At 43.1% G+C, this 17485-nt stretch overlaps 1 protein-coding gene across 1 annotated transcript in view; it reads right to left on the reverse strand.

The window, feature by feature from the left end:
- Positions 1-6838: 6838 nt before the first annotated feature.
- The window catches only part of LOC104470679 (SH3 and PX domain-containing protein 2A-like), a 189087-nt gene continuing 178440 nt past the window's right edge, over positions 6839-17485 (reverse strand). Inside the window, exons 8-9 of the mRNA XM_010085689.1 lie at positions 11472-11585; positions 6839-6957 (exon numbers count right to left, since the gene is read on the reverse strand). Coding sequence (XP_010083991.1) covers positions 6839-6957; positions 11472-11585 — 233 coding nt within the window. The remainder of the gene's footprint in view (positions 6958-11471; positions 11586-17485) is intronic.

Consider the following 17485-nt stretch of genomic DNA (forward strand, 5'->3'; position numbering starts at 1 on the left):
CAAGGAAGCCAGTGGTATTTGAGAGTTATGGGTCACTCCTTCATAAGCCACAGACATCTAATGCCCTTCCATGGCTGTTAGGCAAAAAAAAAAAAAAAAAAAAAGCCAAACTATCAACACAACGGTTTTGCATCCCCTCCAGCAACATAACAGCGCTCTGCCAAGCTGAGCCTTTCCTACACACAAATAGCAATAGCTTTAAAATGAAAAGGCTGCTTTAAAAAACACACAGTTTATGACTGCATGCCTAGTGCTGCAGCAGCTGAAGCCATTCCCTTCTTCTTCCTTTGTCCTGCCTTACACTCACCACCTCTCCTTGCACAGTTCATGACTCTGCTGTGAGTTGGACCTTGAAGCCAACTTGACCAAGGAAAAGTTAGTATGACCCCAAGCCTGGTTTGGTTCATTGCAGATATGGACAAGCACAAAGGAGAAGGGAAGCTGCTGGGGAAGGTGATACTGGTTCTTTTAGTGGTGGCACCACAAACTCTGTGTAACGTTTTTCTCTGGACCATGCCAGGCCAGTTTCAATGTAGCTTCACCTAATTTTGAGAAGAGAGGCCTATTTTTGAGACTGCTGGAAGCAGAGTCAAGGTAACCGATATGAAACTTGATCTAAAACCAGGCTAGGATCATTTAAGAGGGCCCACACATCTCTCACCTATTTTAAGATGCAACTTTATAGAGTGCAGCTTCTTGCATAAATCAGGTTTATAATACAGCTCTTAAACCATCATATGGTTCACAGCAGAGCGAGATGACCTGCAGGCACCTTGGCAATGCTCATCAAGTAGTAAAAGGTCACCTTTGCAGCCATAGTGTAGTGGGGACTGAAATACTTCTTCCATCTCGCCCAGCCTGTTTAATGGCTATGATACAATACACTGGTCTAGAAAAACTAGAGATGCTACATTTAACTTGTTAAAGTTTAGGAGGACTTAATGCCAATGACATTTATTTTTGGATAACAGACCACAAAAACAGTGCTTTGTGTTTTTTCCTTTTGAGTAGGATTGTAATTTGTAACTAAAGAGCCAGCAGACATGTCCAGCCTATCACACCCTTTAATCAGCATATACCCAAGTAAGTTTTATTTTGTTTCACCTACTGTACTTTTGTTTACTAGTAAAGGGTGATCTCAAATAATTTTTAGGCACTGGGCATGGCATTTTCCAAGCAACTGTACTCAGTTGTCTGACAGAACAAGACAATGACCTTGACAATCCATAAGGCTCCTCCAATCCCATCTGTCAAACCAGAATTTCAGATTTTACATGTGTGCTCATGCACACACATACCACGCATTAAAGTTATGAGGTGTCTTGAGAAGGCAACTCGGTCCCTCCTCTGGCTGTCTGGATTTATACTTACTGTCAGGTCAAGGAAAGCAGACCTACGGTTTTACCGCTCAAATTATAACGTAGAGCTTCAGTAGCGCTTTCCAAATCTTCCTTATTCAGTCTTCCCAATTCCCTTGGCACTAGTTATTTCAGATTCCTCCTAGTCTATCACCAAGGTAACAGTTCCTTTCCCCAACATCTTCAAAATCCTCTATCACTGCTGCTCCTCACCACTAGAGCCCTGATCTGGCCCTTCAACCTCTTTTGCACAGCCACTACAGCCACCTCCTGCCTTCCTTGCTCCCTTCACAGCCTTTCAACACATTGCTCTTGCCCAAGGCTCTTGGCACAGCAGTACTTTGGTACTTCAGCCAGACTCCTACCAAGTGTACACCCAATTCAGTTGTCCCATCTTGAATTTTCAAGCCTGCGTGCTGTGCCTTGCTTTGATATCCTACTACACACTCTCACACGTTCTGCTCCCTTTGCATTTCCCACTCCTCCAAATCCTTTCATCTTTTCCCACTCAGCCCCATGCCTTTCTCATGATGCTTCATCAGCCTGAGTAGGCTCCCTCCTCAGTGGTATCAAATAACCTGAAACTCTCAAATCCTTCCTAAAATAAGCCTTACCTACCCTGACTTCCTACCTTACCAAACAAGCTTAGTTTCAGTCCTTCTCTAAAAGCTTTTAAAAATACCAAATAAATATCACTTTCCACTGTGAAAAACCTTTTGGTCATAATAAGATGCATGCCAAATTGCCACTTGCCCAGGCTCCTTTGATGCACAGATCTCCTTCTCTTTGTTTAGTCTGTAAACTATTTGGGACAGGAACCCTGCCTTTAAGCAGCTAAAATACCATGCACGTTTCCAGCCCTGCATAATCAGCCTCATCTCTCCCAGGCAAATAGCCAGTGTTCATACTTTCTGCTTCCAAGTTCTGAGCACCCCGTTTCGCATATGTCTCCTTCACCTACATTTTATAAGTTTGCTCTTTTCTGACTCCATAAATAAGTGTGGAAATTATCTGCAGCACTTCAGGAGCCAACCAAGTAAGGGAGTAATTTCCTTCACTCAGCTGGTGTTTGTACATGCCCCCAACTTTGTGTGACTCCATCCTTGTTTGATATGCTGGTAGGGGTGGGGATAGGGGGGAACCGGGCTAGAAATTAGCCAATTAACGATTTCTCAGCAAAATGCAACAGCCTCAACCCTACATCTTCCAAACCACAGAAGAATTTTCTTTCAAAATACTTTCCCCTCAGTCAGCAGTCTGCGCTCCCCCTCCCCCACTCCTCCACTCCACCCCCCCTTTGTCAGACCTGCTTCTGGAAAAAGTCTTGCTGTTCCAGAAAGCAACGCATTAATTTAACATAGACTTTGTTTTACTTGTCTAAATATTCTGCAGAGAAAATAACTGTCCACAGTTATCAGATGTGTTCATCTGCAGACAGAAGCTCTTCAGCCTTTGTCCTTCTCTTCCCCAACCCCCCCCCCCCCCCCCTTTCTTTCTAAGTAACAGAAAACCTTATGCCAGCAGATAGAAAAGAACAATAATGACATTTCTTCTAAACAGTTCTGTATTGCACATGCTCTTTCTTTAACCAGCAAGGGGCAATAAACATTTACTACTTTCCTTGGAGCACAGAGGAGGGAAAAAAAGAAAAAAAAAAGAAATGAAAGAACAAACTAAGTCTGAAGCGGTTCTGTGCTGGTTTGATTTAGCACAGCAAAGCAGCCTTGTGCTATGAGTGACAAACACTTCACCACCATCAGGGACAAGCAGAGAAAAAGAGTGAAAAAGGGAGAAGTCATGTAGGTAATGAAGGGGCTGCTGAAGAGGGCAAAGTGGCTCTGGTGGGATGCTGGAGAGGGTAAGAGTGCATGAGCACCCCAGCCAGGCTGGATTACCAGTACTGATCGAGGGCTCTTTCCACAGCTGGAAAATTGGCTGCAGAATGACCCACCCAGGCTAGGAGATGGGGTTCAAGTATCAAGACCAGCAGGTTACACTGCTGCCTTCCCTCTACACCCCATCCATTTCTCCCATCAAACTTCCTCTCTCTGTAAGTTAGGCAAGCAGGAGGAAGACCTGTAGTTTCCCAGTTCTAATTTTAACTCTTTTATTGAACAGCTTATTTCTTATGCTAGCAGCTACTCTTAAATAATAGGTTCATTTGTCAGAAATTCAGCCCATGTGTTACTATATCGTTGATACTTTAAAGTACTTTCCTGCATTGTAACAGCTCCAGTTGAAAGCATTGGGCACAATACTAAAGCAGCAATAAACTTTGTCAAATATCTGGCAAATAAAACAGGTGTGTAAACCCCCCACTTTTCCCAAACTGTAATAGCACAAATGACTGCTTACGAAATTAGTCTGTAAACAATCCTAAGTCCTCTTCCAGGGGAAGTTCCAAATAAATGCATGTGTAGAATTAGCATTTTACCCACAAGAGAACATGAACTCTTCTAACAAGTGTCAGGACTGTGGAAAACTACAAATGCTCAGGCTTCTCCTCACAATCTGTATTTATATTACTGGAGTTTTGTAAAGTACAGGCAAAAGTTTAGAAAAGGTACTGCATTTTAAAACATTCTAAAAAAAACCCCAAGCTCTGCAGCTACATAAGAAACATAAACCAATGTAATCTCTTAGATCTGGGCAGACCACGGAGCATTTTAAAGAGAAAAGTTCAGCAACAAATGTCATCTGCTTCTCTTTGTAAAAACAGACTACAGCTGTTCTCTTCGCAGATTTTTTTCAGCTTTAAAAAAAGGAGCACTACCATGATATTCAATAATTTGTCTTTTGTGTTTCCTATTCACAGACGTGGTAACATTGCTCCCAAGTATTTGAAGTTCAGGGATGCTTAGCCTCTTCAAATAGTTTGGAAAAGGTAGAGATAAATAAGACACGTTACCCCTGATAATTCTCCCCTATTAGGCAGTCTGTAACAGGGAAGCAAACACCCTTCCCTTCTGCACTCGGGATTTTCCAGCATTTTTACTATCCAAGTCGCTTAGCAAAACCTGGCCTTTAGAAGCAATGCTTAATTCCTTCAGTTCTGGCTTTTAATTGGTTCTATCATAGACCTAGTTAGTATAAATGCTTATTAGCAGTACTCAAACACAAATATAAAGGGAAGCATCCCTTACAGCTTGATTTTAAACTCCAGTGAACTCTCAGAGCTAAACCTTCCAACAGCAGGGACTATCTGAAGCAGAATATCGCTGGGTGGGAAGAATTTCTGCCAAAATGTTTAATTGAATTTATTTCCAAGAAAGAGGCCAAGTGGAGGAGGGGAAGCTGTTTTGCCTGTGTTGAACAATTCTGGCAACCTCCTGTTTGAGCAGCTCTAGTTCTTCTGTGCTTTGGAGCAAGGACTTGAAGGTTGGCAGTGGGGTGCACGTATACACTTCATGCATTCTGTCATTTCTGTGCAAACCCACCCAAATTTGGCCTTGTTAGAAGTCTTTTGGGCTGGGATGGGAGGGGAAGAAGGGAGAAAGAATCTCTTCTGACCTCACATAAACTGTGATCTGTTTGAGAGCAGTGGGCTGGACACCCAGAGAGACTCATACTTTCAACAACTGCAGTTTGGAAGGGGTAGGTGTCTGTACAGGCTGTAGCTATGCCAGATGATGAAGCCATTGTCTCAAACCTGCCCCTCAAGTACTAATATCACTTTATTTCCAATCAGCCTGCACCTGTAAGAGCTCCCTAAGCTATACTTCAGATGACATTAAACAGCTTCTTTTTAGCCAGCCTAGCTAGCTGTGGCTGAAATGCATTGGAGAGAGCTTACAGAAGCAGCTCAGCCATGGAGGGTGCCCCAAACCTTGAGACGCTGCAGTTTGTGCCAAGTTCAAGTGCTGAGATTTAGCTTGAGATAAAGCACATTCTCCAACACACTCAAAACCCCAGCATTGCTTGGGCCTAATAAGGAAGAAACTGTTATGGAGCAAGAAAAAGGCAGTCATGGAAGAGACTAGGGGAGCCTGTGGTGGGGAAGACTGCCAGGGAAGACAGTGACACTGGTCAGCGAGCAGATCTGGAGAAGGTGGACACAGATGGTGGGCATAAAGGAAAGAGAAAACCTGGGAGTGCAGCTTAGGTCCTTGAGTCTTACCAGTTGACTATGCTAAGGGACTGATCATGAAGTCTTATTTTATTCATACAATATTGCAAACAAAGCTCAATATGAAAGGATGTATTTGTTTAAACTACTAAACAAATTGTTTAAAAAACTGATTCCCAGAAATTCTCCCGGTTAAATTACCAGGAAGTATCTGTCAGAGTTTGACAATGCGAAATAAGTAACTCCCAGACTCTTGGGGTACAGAAATAAGCACAAGCCAGCATGTGAGCTTAGGGTTTTTTGGGTTTTTTTTGCTGCCTTCGGTGCATTTGGGGGCTGAGAAGCAAGACCTTGTCTTCCAAGGGTAGTTCCAGTTGCTGCGGGGTCAAGCAGTAGAAAGAACACCCCCCCTTGTTATTTTGGTTTCCTCAATAACACTTTGAGGCAAAGATAGAAGGCCACTGGAAAGTAGAATGTGCTTGACACCCACAACTCTGCACATAGAACTGCCACCAAATCCAGGAGAAGATAAATTTGCTACTTTAAAAGTACATTCTCTCCTTAGCAGGAAAAGGCACCTTTTCCACAACTGTGAAGCATCTCTCGTGCTTACATTTGGTTCCATCCCTTCATAACATTGTCTGAAAGCTACAAAGGTGCACATGGTGTGTTCCCCCACCTCTTTTAAAGTGCAATGAATACCACATCGGGACGATCTCACAAAAAGGGGAGAAGGAGATAGAAAGAGGTTACCTTTACTCTGGGAAAGATGACTCACATGCACTGGAGAAATGCTGGGTTTGGAAGATTCCTCAGACTTTACCCAAACACAGCTTCAGAACACAAGGTGTTGCCTTCCCACCCAGCCATGCTCCCTGCCAGAGAAGCAAAGCTCAAAAAAAAAAAAAAAAGTGCTGCTACTGGTGGTATTTTAAACACCTAGGACTGAGAGCAGAAGGTCCCAAAAGTTATGAAAAAATCTGTCTTTAGTATCAAGCACTGCTTGCAAGGAAGAGAGGGGACTGAAACTGGGATGATTCTCATCTTTTCACACCAAGTACTCTTCCAGTGCACGCATCTGTGACCATGGCTTTTTGGCATTCTTCTCATTTTAATAGCTCTGAAAGTATCATTTGTCCTTATTGAGGTAGGAAAGACTGAGTATGAATATGCTGAAAGTTAAAACACAACAGATGTGAGCTTTCCCAAGCAGCACAGTCAGACTGCAGAGTTATCCTTCGTTATTTGCCTCCAGCTCTTGGGGTGCCTAACTCTGGCTCCAAGACACCCTCAAGCTGTCATGTACAAAATCCACATCCGAACTCTGGAGCTTTGACCTCTTTCTGTCAGAGTGCCAAAGATGCAGACCTCAGTGAACAACAGCCAAAGCTGCAGTATGGCTTTTGGTGCACCTTTAGGGGCTGGTGCTGTAGAAAGCTATCAATTCACCTCGACTCTGCTGCCTGTTGACTATCCCGCCCAGCGTCCATCGCCGGTCCAGGCGTCTCAGGTGAGCCTTGCGTCGCTTAGAAACTAGTTTGGAACATGGATGGAAACAAGAAAACAAACAAACAAACAAACAAAAAAAACAACAAACAGAAAAAAAATGATGGGAAGGTGAGGAATAAAACCAAAAACATGGCATTTACAAGCACTCATCTTGTTAGAAGGAATGGGTTAAGTGGGATGCAGAAACTTTTAGTTTATATAGTACAATTGAACAAGTTAGCTTCTTGAGCCTAAGCTACATGAACTACCTAGAACTGCCACAAATTGCCACCCTTGCTATTAGCTTTCCTTAAGAAAAATAAACAAAAACATACAGTCACCCTAAAACAAGCTGCACAACTAAGGAAAACTTGTCCAAGGAGGCTGCAGTGGCAGGACAGATCGGCTTAATTGATGTTGCACCTCCTAGTTAGGCTGCATGATCTTTGGAGAATTCAGTTTATTGCATATGACATCAAACCTAACACAGCTCTAACCTTCTCTAAGCAAGTCACCACACTATAAACAAAATCCAGAAGAAAAAAGGCAGCTTTGCTTATGCAAGTTCACTTGTAACAGCAGCACTCGGGAACAGTACGCAAGTGAAACGTGTCTGATGTCTCAATCACTGCCACAGCTAATTCTCATGATCCAAACTTCTAACATATTGATTACAAATACGGAAAACCCTAACCTTGCAATTACTGAGCAGGCTCAAGAAGCTAACAAGCCAGAACTGAGAATTAGTTACACACCAAAACAATATTTTATGCTTAAAATATAAACAAAGACAAGACACTTATGGAAATGGCATTGTGAGAACAGCTGTGCACAGAGGACACCACTTGTTTTCTGGATTGCATACACAGAAATGTACTCAGTTCCTTCTTCTTGTGAAGGTGTGAATGACACAGGAAGCACTGGACTGGCACAGACACAGACAAACACTTCCCTTTTTCCATACAAGGACTTCCATGTTAGTTTGGAAACTACTGCAAGGGTGCTTGGTGCTGCCAGAAAGCAAAGCAAAGTATTACACTTCAGCTATTGCTAGGGTGCAAACACAACTGTTTTGTTAGTGATCCTGGGAAGCTGTTCATACAAGTCTGGTATCACACCACTAATAATCACTCAGGTCTGTTTATGTGCACTCATTTGGGGAATATACCCTTATACTAATGAGAGCAGACACCACTGTCTTCTAGAACTATGTTCTGTAGACAATTAGGCACAGCAAAATTATTTGATTGGAGAATGATTAGCTGAACAAGTGAAAAAAATTAATAACTTCCCCCAAAAGCGGCTTTTGCCTTTTTGCCCTTTGTAACTGTCAGGGGCTTAGACCAGACTTCGGCACCCAGCTCATTCTCCTTGATTTCTGCATTGCTGTAGGGACTAAGACTTCCCTGATCAGCATAAGTGGACCTGTGGCAAGTGGTGTTGAACGCACACAATGTCTAGTTTGCTGTACTCTGTACCTCCCCTTTGATCTCATGTGGGTCAAAGAAGAGAAGAACCACAAAAAATTTCTGAGGAGCTGGATTTCAAGTTTATAGATTGCTGTGGTTTTGGCTAGAGGAGCTCAGTGATCTTCTTGGAAGCACATGGTGCCACAGAAGATGAGCCGTCTTCACTCCTTACTGGCAGTGTTTTTCTTACCAATTGGTTTAACTTGGTGCCCTTCTCTAATCAATAGGACATTGGACTGCCAGTTACACACACACAGTGCACAAGAGGCAACACAGGACACCTCACTAGACATACAGACTATAGTGGAGAGAGAAGCTAAAGATAAATTCATAGTAAGGCTGTCTGCATTAGGAGGTTTCTTTACAAGAAGGAGAGAGATGAAGGATGTTAAAGGCTTGTGGGAAGGAGAGGTGTGGAAGGGGAGAAGTTTTCTTCAGGTGCCAACACAGAGCAGTCACCCACAGCTCCTTGCTCACCTTGGGAGTTCAGAGGATCCAGCTATCCCCTTGAACACAGTGGGTCACACAGATCCTCCACACCGTATCCTCCTCACAACGTATGACCATCCCCACTGATAGCCCTTTTGTATCACCATGATACTTTTATATGGGTAATTTTTTTTCCTGCTCAACAATACTGAATCTTGCCATTTGATCCCAAACTTGGACTTGGTTGGTCATGCCACAATTAGTCACCAGAAAGGTTATTTATCAAAAAGTGTCTAAACCTTTCCAGAGACCATTTTAAGATGTTTACTTTAACAGCTCCTGGGGCTGCAAATGTTTCTTTAGATTACTTTCTGAATGTTTTCCAAGCCTTGTAAGATGGTGTTGGTCTAAACACAGGCCCAGTTAGCAGTCAACTGTCTACCCTCACCCTGACAAAAGATGCTGTGCAGACTCAGACTCAGGGAACAGACTATTTAAAGAGACACATGGAAATATAACTGCTATGTAGAGAGGCAGCAGGATTAATAAGCTGCATTCGGCACCTCCTTATCTTTACAAGGGCTGGCCACAGCAAAGCAGACCTCTGGGCCTCCCTGGCTTGTGGACTTGTTCAAGGCCCTCTGCAAATGGAAAGGGCCAAAAGGCTGATATAGAAAGCTCCCTACATCGGTGTTTCTAGCTTTTCAAAGGAAGCAGAGCACAGATTGCACAGATGCAGGAAGTCAGCATCTCCAGGAGTCACTCTGAAAGGTGTATGAATTCTAAATCCAGGGGCTAGGGCACTTAATCCATTTAAAGTGCCTTCATCCTCAGTTATATTGGAGCCCCTTTCTCCTGCCTACTGAGAGAGAGTTGGCAAGTTGTCTGTGGAAGTCTGTTCTCTTTTATACACTTTTATTTAAGAGACTGAATCTGAGCTGTTCTTTCCTCTCCTATGGAATAACTATTAGGAGAAGAATAGCTCAAGGAAAAGAACTGGAGGGAGGAAAAGCAAAGAACAAAAAGTCTCAGCTTATATGGTTAATAACATAAACCAAAGTTACTGAAAAGCAAGCGAAAGCTGAGACACATCAAAGCAGCTGCAGAGGTAATGCAATTAGATTTGTCACTGAGATGGAACTGAACAGAAAGGGAAGAACAGTCTCAGGTTTCAGCGCATCTGGATTTGGAGTAAGGCAGGGAGCGCAACTGCTGACCATAGCTGAGGAGAGCAGTGTGATGGATTAAAGGGGACCCGGGGAGAAAAGATAAGGAACATTTGATGGATTTTCCATTACCCAGGAATAACTGCTGTCGGGCAACAGCCCTGTGCAGAGTACACTCCAGAGGGCAACATGAAAGGCGAAGGACAGCTTGAAATGAAAGCAGTTTAAGAAATAAGGCTATCAAACATGCACCATATTTAAGAGTCAGGAAAAGGGACAAAGATACAGACTAACAGACGAGGCATTCTTCAACTCTTTCAGAAAAAAGCAGTAAGATTTTGTTCTTTACTAACAGGGAAGCTTTACTAACTGCTTTTGCATCTGCTAAGACATTGCATCATACCAGACCGGTTCCTGGCCTACCAGTCAACAGCCAGTCTGTCTCTAAACCCTAAGTGACCCAGGATATGGGTAGCTTTGAGCAGGGGAAAAATGATTTACAGAGGCAAAGATTTCAAAAAGCCACATATGTCACCCCTGGGGCCCAGCACAAAGTTATGTTTTGCCTGTGTGCTATCTTAATGGGCAGATGGTCTCCCCAACACCTCTCTAAGCCTGCTACCTGTGCTAAGGAAAGGTTAGCTGAATTTCCACATACATTTTATGTAAATGTCACATCAAGAGCACTTAGAAATTTAGCATGAGATTCATTAGAATGGAGAAAATAATAATAAAAGTGTCCTTTGTACACAGTTGCTACATGAGAAGTCCATTAAGATGTGGTTAGTCTTTCATAATGGAACAGAGGAACATGTGAGGTTGTACTATTCCATTTCTGGAGCCTGAATTAAGCATCCTTAGCCAAAAACCAGCGCAGCTAAATACATAGACATGACAAATGGCATCTCAGTTTTAACAGAATGAGACCATACCAAATAAAATTACCTTTACACACAATCACAGACCACAGCAAACAGCACTGAAACTAGTTTCAAGAATTAATTAAAAATATTGTAACAAGATGCAAATTGTGATGAGAAGCAACCATTAAAAGTAAATCTCACTCCTTTTAATGGCCTGTGGCTCTAACAAGCATCTTCTTCCAATTAAAGGTTCTCACTTGTATAATTTCTGCAAACAAGCCATGCAAGTTCTCTCCTTCCACAAAGGGTCCGAGAGTTCTACCAGAACTTACTGCTTGGACTTGCACATAAACTGTGTGCTTTCTAAGCGTATTAAAATAAGCATCATTTCAGCTTTTGAACCTTTCGTCACATTGACTGCCCAACCTGGTCACATAGTGGTTACAGGCATGGTACTTCACTCCAATGTCTTCTGCACCAATTTATTTACTGATACAAGATGGGAGAAGAGGTTACTGCACTGGATTAACAGCCACAAGTGGCAGCAAGGTTTTTCAAAGTTTTCCTATGGGGAGAAAAGCACACAGCAAGTGAACACCACTCTCCCTTTTATAACAAAAAGATTTCCATACCTTCCCCAAGTTTGGATGGGTTGATGTCAGAGTCATCTCTGGTTCCATTTTGGGATTCCAGGTACGTAGCAGGGACCCAGCCCTGCTCCTCTGCTGTGCTCACAAACCACCAACCTACAAAAAGAAGCAAAATAAGTTGCTCAGTCAACATTAAGAGGAAGAAGAATAGCAAGATGCTACTCAGAGGGTAGCAGAGTCAGCAGCTTCAGTGCAGGTTTGAGTTATTCTGCAGTCTCCTAGAAGGAGAGGGGGGTTAGTTCTATTATACCCTATCAGATACTCTTACAGCGGTGAACAAGTGTGCAGGGAGGCCTCATGTAAAAAAGGCTATAATGGAGAAAACAGTTTAATCTGAAGTCTATCTGTGACAACTCTGATTTGAGTTCTCCAATTCAGTTTGCCAAAGCAAGTCTTGCAACATGCACATCTACAGTATCAAATCACTTTTTATGAATATATATGTGTATATGAATGTATGGGAAATAGCACAAATGTTGCCCAAATCCTAGTATGAAGTATCACAGAAGTCAAAAGATGGAAGTAGGAAAGACTTTAGTAGAAGGGCACAGATTTCAGAACAGGATACAAAATAATAAGTGCTTCTAGAGCACTTGTCCCCACAGCTGGTATTTAACAAACATGACCTGAATTCAATGCCCTGGGAAGCTGGAAAGTACTGCACAGAACAGAAGTAAGAGAGAAAAGCTAAATGAAATGTGACTTCAGGCCATAAGCACCATTTATTTGCCTTCCCACCTGAACATCCAAGTCTCTACCACTACCTACAAAACATTAAGTATTCACCAACTATATGTATATAACCTTTAGGTCACATCCATGGATGGACGAATAAAATTACAGGTGAGCCATCTTTGGGTTAAATGCATCCCAACCATAACGATCCTTGCCTATTTTCTTGCTTGGCTACATTGATTTATAGAATGCTCCACAGGTTTTGATATAAACTCAGTCGCTCAAGAGCTTGCTGCTCTCAGGTATGAGCACAACTTAGATTCTGCTCCATTCACGTAAGGCCCAGGTTAAGATACAGGACAATGAAAACACAAGCAATAAACCATTTCTGTTGTTTTCTACAATCTCCCAGCCTCCTCCAAAAATGCAAGGTGCTTTGTCAGGACAACGCACACTATTGTTCAACACCAGTCCTTCAGCCTCCCCAAAGTGAGTCGAGAAAATTTCTATTTCTCTACGTGCACCTCAGAAGGGTTTACAGAGTTTAACGGCTGTCACAAAACCAACAAATTTCACAGCAGACTCCCAAGCCTGCCTGTGATGAGCAAAGGCAGGGATGGACCAGCCTGGTTTGTAAATAGACAGGGCACAAAAGCCAGTTAACTTAATGGTGGGGCAAAGCCCCCATCTGTGTGACTGCCACACAGCCCCCCCACAGCCAGGAGGCTGCAGCCCTGGGCCCAGCAAGGGGAAGGGAGGCTTCGCTGGGCTCTGCTGCCATGCGACACACACATTTCTTTAAAGGAAAAAAAAAAGAAAAAGGAACCAACTGAAACAATGGTCAAGTGTTCATGCTAAAAGTCACCCAAGTTTGTTCCAAATCCTCTCACGGAAGATTTTACCAGAGGACAGTAGTTACAAATGCTAGTCCTCCTCCCTGGGGCCAGCAGCAGGCAGACTGTGCCCCAAGCAACAAACCCCTCACTTGCCACTGCACAGCTGCTAGGTAGCTCTATTTATTTAGTCTCAAAACTCAGACATGGCTTTCCATTTTCTGGCCCAGCAGAGGTTTGGAAACTTTGCTTCACAAGGCTCATGGTTGGAAAGTTTAAATTTAGTTATCCCTCCTCAGCAGGAGGTGGATTCTCCTGCCATGAAGCCCACAGCAGTGAACACGCAGGATCTGCCAGACCGTTTCAAAAACACATCTTCATGGTTGTTCCTTATTTTACTAGCAACGTATTGACATGGGTAGCAAACACAGTTTAACATACACTTATGATTAGGGACAAAATGTCAGAAGCTGGCTTTCAGCTGATATCAATTAGACTGGAACAGTTTATGTAAACTCTTCCTCAGAAAGAAATTAAACACAATTGCACAAAAAGGACTTGCCTACACTTACAACGTGTGCTTGGGCCAAATTCAAACCATGGTAAAACTGTCTTTGGAGGGCTGGATCGCACAGCCTTGACACCAACCGAGTGCTAGCCCATTTCGCAACACAGCTCCTTTGGTTTGGCTCACTGAGCTGCATCGTGGCCTCGGAGCCCAGTTTAACGTCTTGTGTTTGGGGCCATAGTGTAGCAGAGCCTGCAGCCATCTCAAATAGAGCTCTCTGCTAAAAAGCAACCCCTCACCCCCATGCCTGGGCACGCATACACGTGCCTTCCCCATATCGCTGTGCGTCCCCACTGCTGTTCCCCAGCCCTGGAAGGCCTCAGCAGGGAGACCTCATGACTCCACTTATCTTACAAACAGGCTCTTGCACACCAGTTGGAGGGCAAGTGATATTTGAGCTAGGTTACAGCCAAGTAACTCAACCCAATCCATTGCAACGTGCAGACAGAGCATGGAACAGTCTAAGTGAGGTTTTAAGCGGCTTTGATTCTTCAAGCCATCATAAAGATTAAAGCGCGTAGTTGCCATAGAGCTAGTGAAAGTTATACTTTTTTCCTAAATATTTCCTTTATAAACTATGTGCAAGGGTAAAATATACAAATGAGAAACCTCCTCAACTACTGAGAAGTCAGCAGCATCTGTCCAGGTTCAGAGAAAACCAGCCCCTGCCCTGAAATTATCTTCTCCCATTTCAAGCTTGCTCCTCAGAAGGGCAAAAAAAAAAGGCTTTAATGCAGCTCAGTGGATAGCATGTCCACAGAAAAAAAAGTATGTTTTGCTTAAACAGCCTGAACAACCGAGAAGCCTGAGAAACTTCCAGCAGCAACACCCAGCAGCAAAGAAGTCAAAAATGGAGGATGCTTACAAACAAGACGTTCAAGGTCTTAGAGTGGCTGAGCAGACACTGCAGAGACAGCTCACTCCTTATGAGGTGAAAATCCGAATTATAATGGCTCATCTAAGCCGTAACACTACAGAAAGGAAATTACAGCATAGTGCAAGAATTGACAAACTCCTACCAGAAAATGGCTGCAGCGCAGACAAGTTCCACAAAACAGTTTGTGCTTGACAGTCACAAACTGCAGAACTCTGCCCAGCTGATCATGAAGTACCTGCTCTGCACCATTCCCTCATTAGAAGCATTAAGGCAGCTGCCATTTGGTCCCAGTACCCTTTCCCCCTCCCCTCCCAGGTTCATGGCAGTTCACAGTTTGCAGACAAATCAGCCAGACTGGCCTTTGTTTGCAGAAAGCCAGGGCTATAATGGCGCAAACTATCTCTTGTTCCCTCCCCTGCCACCTCTCCCAACCCAGAGCATCACAAAAATGTTAGAAAACTTGCTTTTCAAACACAGAACAAAACATTGCATTTATTTTGAGTTCTCCTTCTATGCTGGGGTTGAACTCGACTTCACAATTCATTATTAAAACCATTCTGCAACAACATCTGCAGGGAATTATGTAAAGTTATCTCTGTGCACTGCCAAGCCAGACTGAGGTTCACTCTTGCACTCACACCATCTGTAAAAATTAGGCAGTGCTTTACAGCTTGAGTTAACCCTTACAGATGCCCCCATCTCTTAGGCATCAAAATACAACTCTAAAGCTGATATGGCACAGATGTCTAGACTGAGACTCACCAGCCTTCATCCTTGATGAGGATTCAAAGGGAGTTTGAGCCTTACAGAAGACACACAGGGCCACACTGTGCCCAAACCAAGCTCAGCTCAAGCTTTGCTGCATTGCTCCAAATTCTGCCTTAATACTAATCCAAGAATATGAACTTTTAAGGTAGGAGTGCAATTTCTCCCCCACATATGTTGACCCTTTGGTTGGCATCTGTCAATTTGGCAATAGCCAAGATATCTCTACAGTCACAGAGTCCACCTAGGCTCTGGTAACTCTCAGGCATTTTCAGCATGGAGCTACAACAGTTCCTGAGACATGAAAGGTTCCACTTGCTACGCATATAAACACATGGCAAAACGGTGATTGCAAAATAGATTGGTCACACTGGAAAGTTAATAAGTGACAAAAATACTTTGATTCTAAAAATCACGTTCTTGCTTTTAATTGTATTTGCAGTCCTCTCCCCAAAAGGCTTTACAAAAAAAAAGGCAAAAGAATTAAGCAAGTGTTATCCACAACCCACACCGAGGGAAACCGGTAGAACTTAGTTAAAGAACTATATTTTATGCAAGTTTTGCTTATTTTTATATGCATCCTCAACCATATTGTCCCTTTCTCCACATTAACAGGAAAGCTCGTTATTCTTGTTGAAGTCTGCCTAACTATAACATGCTACAAATCACTTTAAAACAAAATTGCAAGATCATGCTGAACTTTGGTTTCTAATTCTCTCCTCAGCCATTAATTTCTCTGTAGACTTTGATTGTCAACTTATGAGCTTAACTAAAGCAAACAAGAAAGATACTAACACTGTAGAAGGGAATAGGAGTCTCTCCTGTATGACTGGACTACACATTCTTCTAAACAAATACTTAAATAACACTCCACCTCCCAAGAGTCTTGGAAAAATCACACTTAAGCAGCAGTCTAGTACCATTTGACATGCACGCCCTGGGCTTCAGAGGGCTGCACCCTTTAAAGTCCTCCTGCCTCGGATCAAAAAAACCCCTGAAGAGATAGTTCCAACAACTTAAATTTTCCTACAAAGCAGTACTAGATGCAATCAGGTCACTTCAAGACCTAGCACATAAACCTTCTCATGCCAACAGCTGATTACTTTCCTTCAGAGATGTGATCCACTTCATTAAAAAACAGCTAAGGTGAGAGTATTGCTATGCAGATGAAGATGCTTGCTTTTTCCACAGCTCTAGAGCTCTCCCCACACAATATATGTATATTTGATACACATAGGGAAGTCAGTTATAATTGCCTCAGACAGACCTCCAAAGAATACGCAGAAGCAGAAAAAAAAAGGCCCCAGAAGTAGCATTTTACAAGAGGGATTTTCTGCAGTAAGCATATTCTCACACCCACTTCCTAAGAATTCACTGCAGTGTCCGTATGCTGTTACACACTATCACTGTACGTACTGGCTCTGCTCTCTGTAACAGGCTCCTTCAGTCCCACACACTTGGCAAAGGCGCTCGGTTGACAGCACTGAATTTGTATGAAGGCCAGTGTCTGATTTCTGAGCGTTTTGTCCTTGTGATTCACAGATAAGACATCTTTATTTTTAACATGGAGATACATGCAAGAGGTCTTCCTAGCACGGAGCTAACTGTATTTTGGGGTACAGAAGTCTGTGTGAGTCACTGCACAGCAGACTAAGGCTGTTGTCTCTGAATTATTAAAGTTAGTGAAATATTAAAGGCAGCTTTCATCTTTAAACACATAATGCTTCCCAGCCTGTGTGCACTACAGACTTCACTGCAGCCACCACTCAACCACGACACAATGTTTGTCTCACGTTAAAGATGGAAGCGGGGCTCAAAGACATGCTCAAGGAAGAAAGATGTGTCAGACATCCTACCTGAACACAAGTAATGTCCACAGCACAGGTTCACAGCCCTTTATGTGCCATACCCAAAGCAGACTAGGCCACGCATTAGGATTTCAGCTCAACCACATATCATGATCCTTCTACGTTCTGGAACTACATGCTAGGAGCATGGTCTGCGTGGGCAACCCCACTTGCCTTGGAAGCCTCATTTTGCACAGTGTTGCAACCCCAAATGTCTGTGCCTGACTGCTCTCACAATCAAGAGCGAAGGTTGGTATCTTGCTTGCAACTACTGTAGTTGCATTCCAGGTACCAAGTACTGCTTTCAGAATAAAACTCACCGCCCCATTACTGCTTAACTCCAAGAGGTTTTTAAATTTGCTGACGAAATACCTCAAGAGCGCCACAGCACTGTGATGGGGCAGAGTTGTTAGCTTTCTCATGTGAGGAAA

The sequence above is a fragment of the Pterocles gutturalis genome, unplaced genomic scaffold, assembly GCF_000699245.1.
Source record: "Pterocles gutturalis isolate BGI_N339 unplaced genomic scaffold, ASM69924v1 scaffold16975, whole genome shotgun sequence".
NCBI lineage: Eukaryota > Metazoa > Chordata > Aves > Pterocliformes > Pteroclidae > Pterocles > Pterocles gutturalis.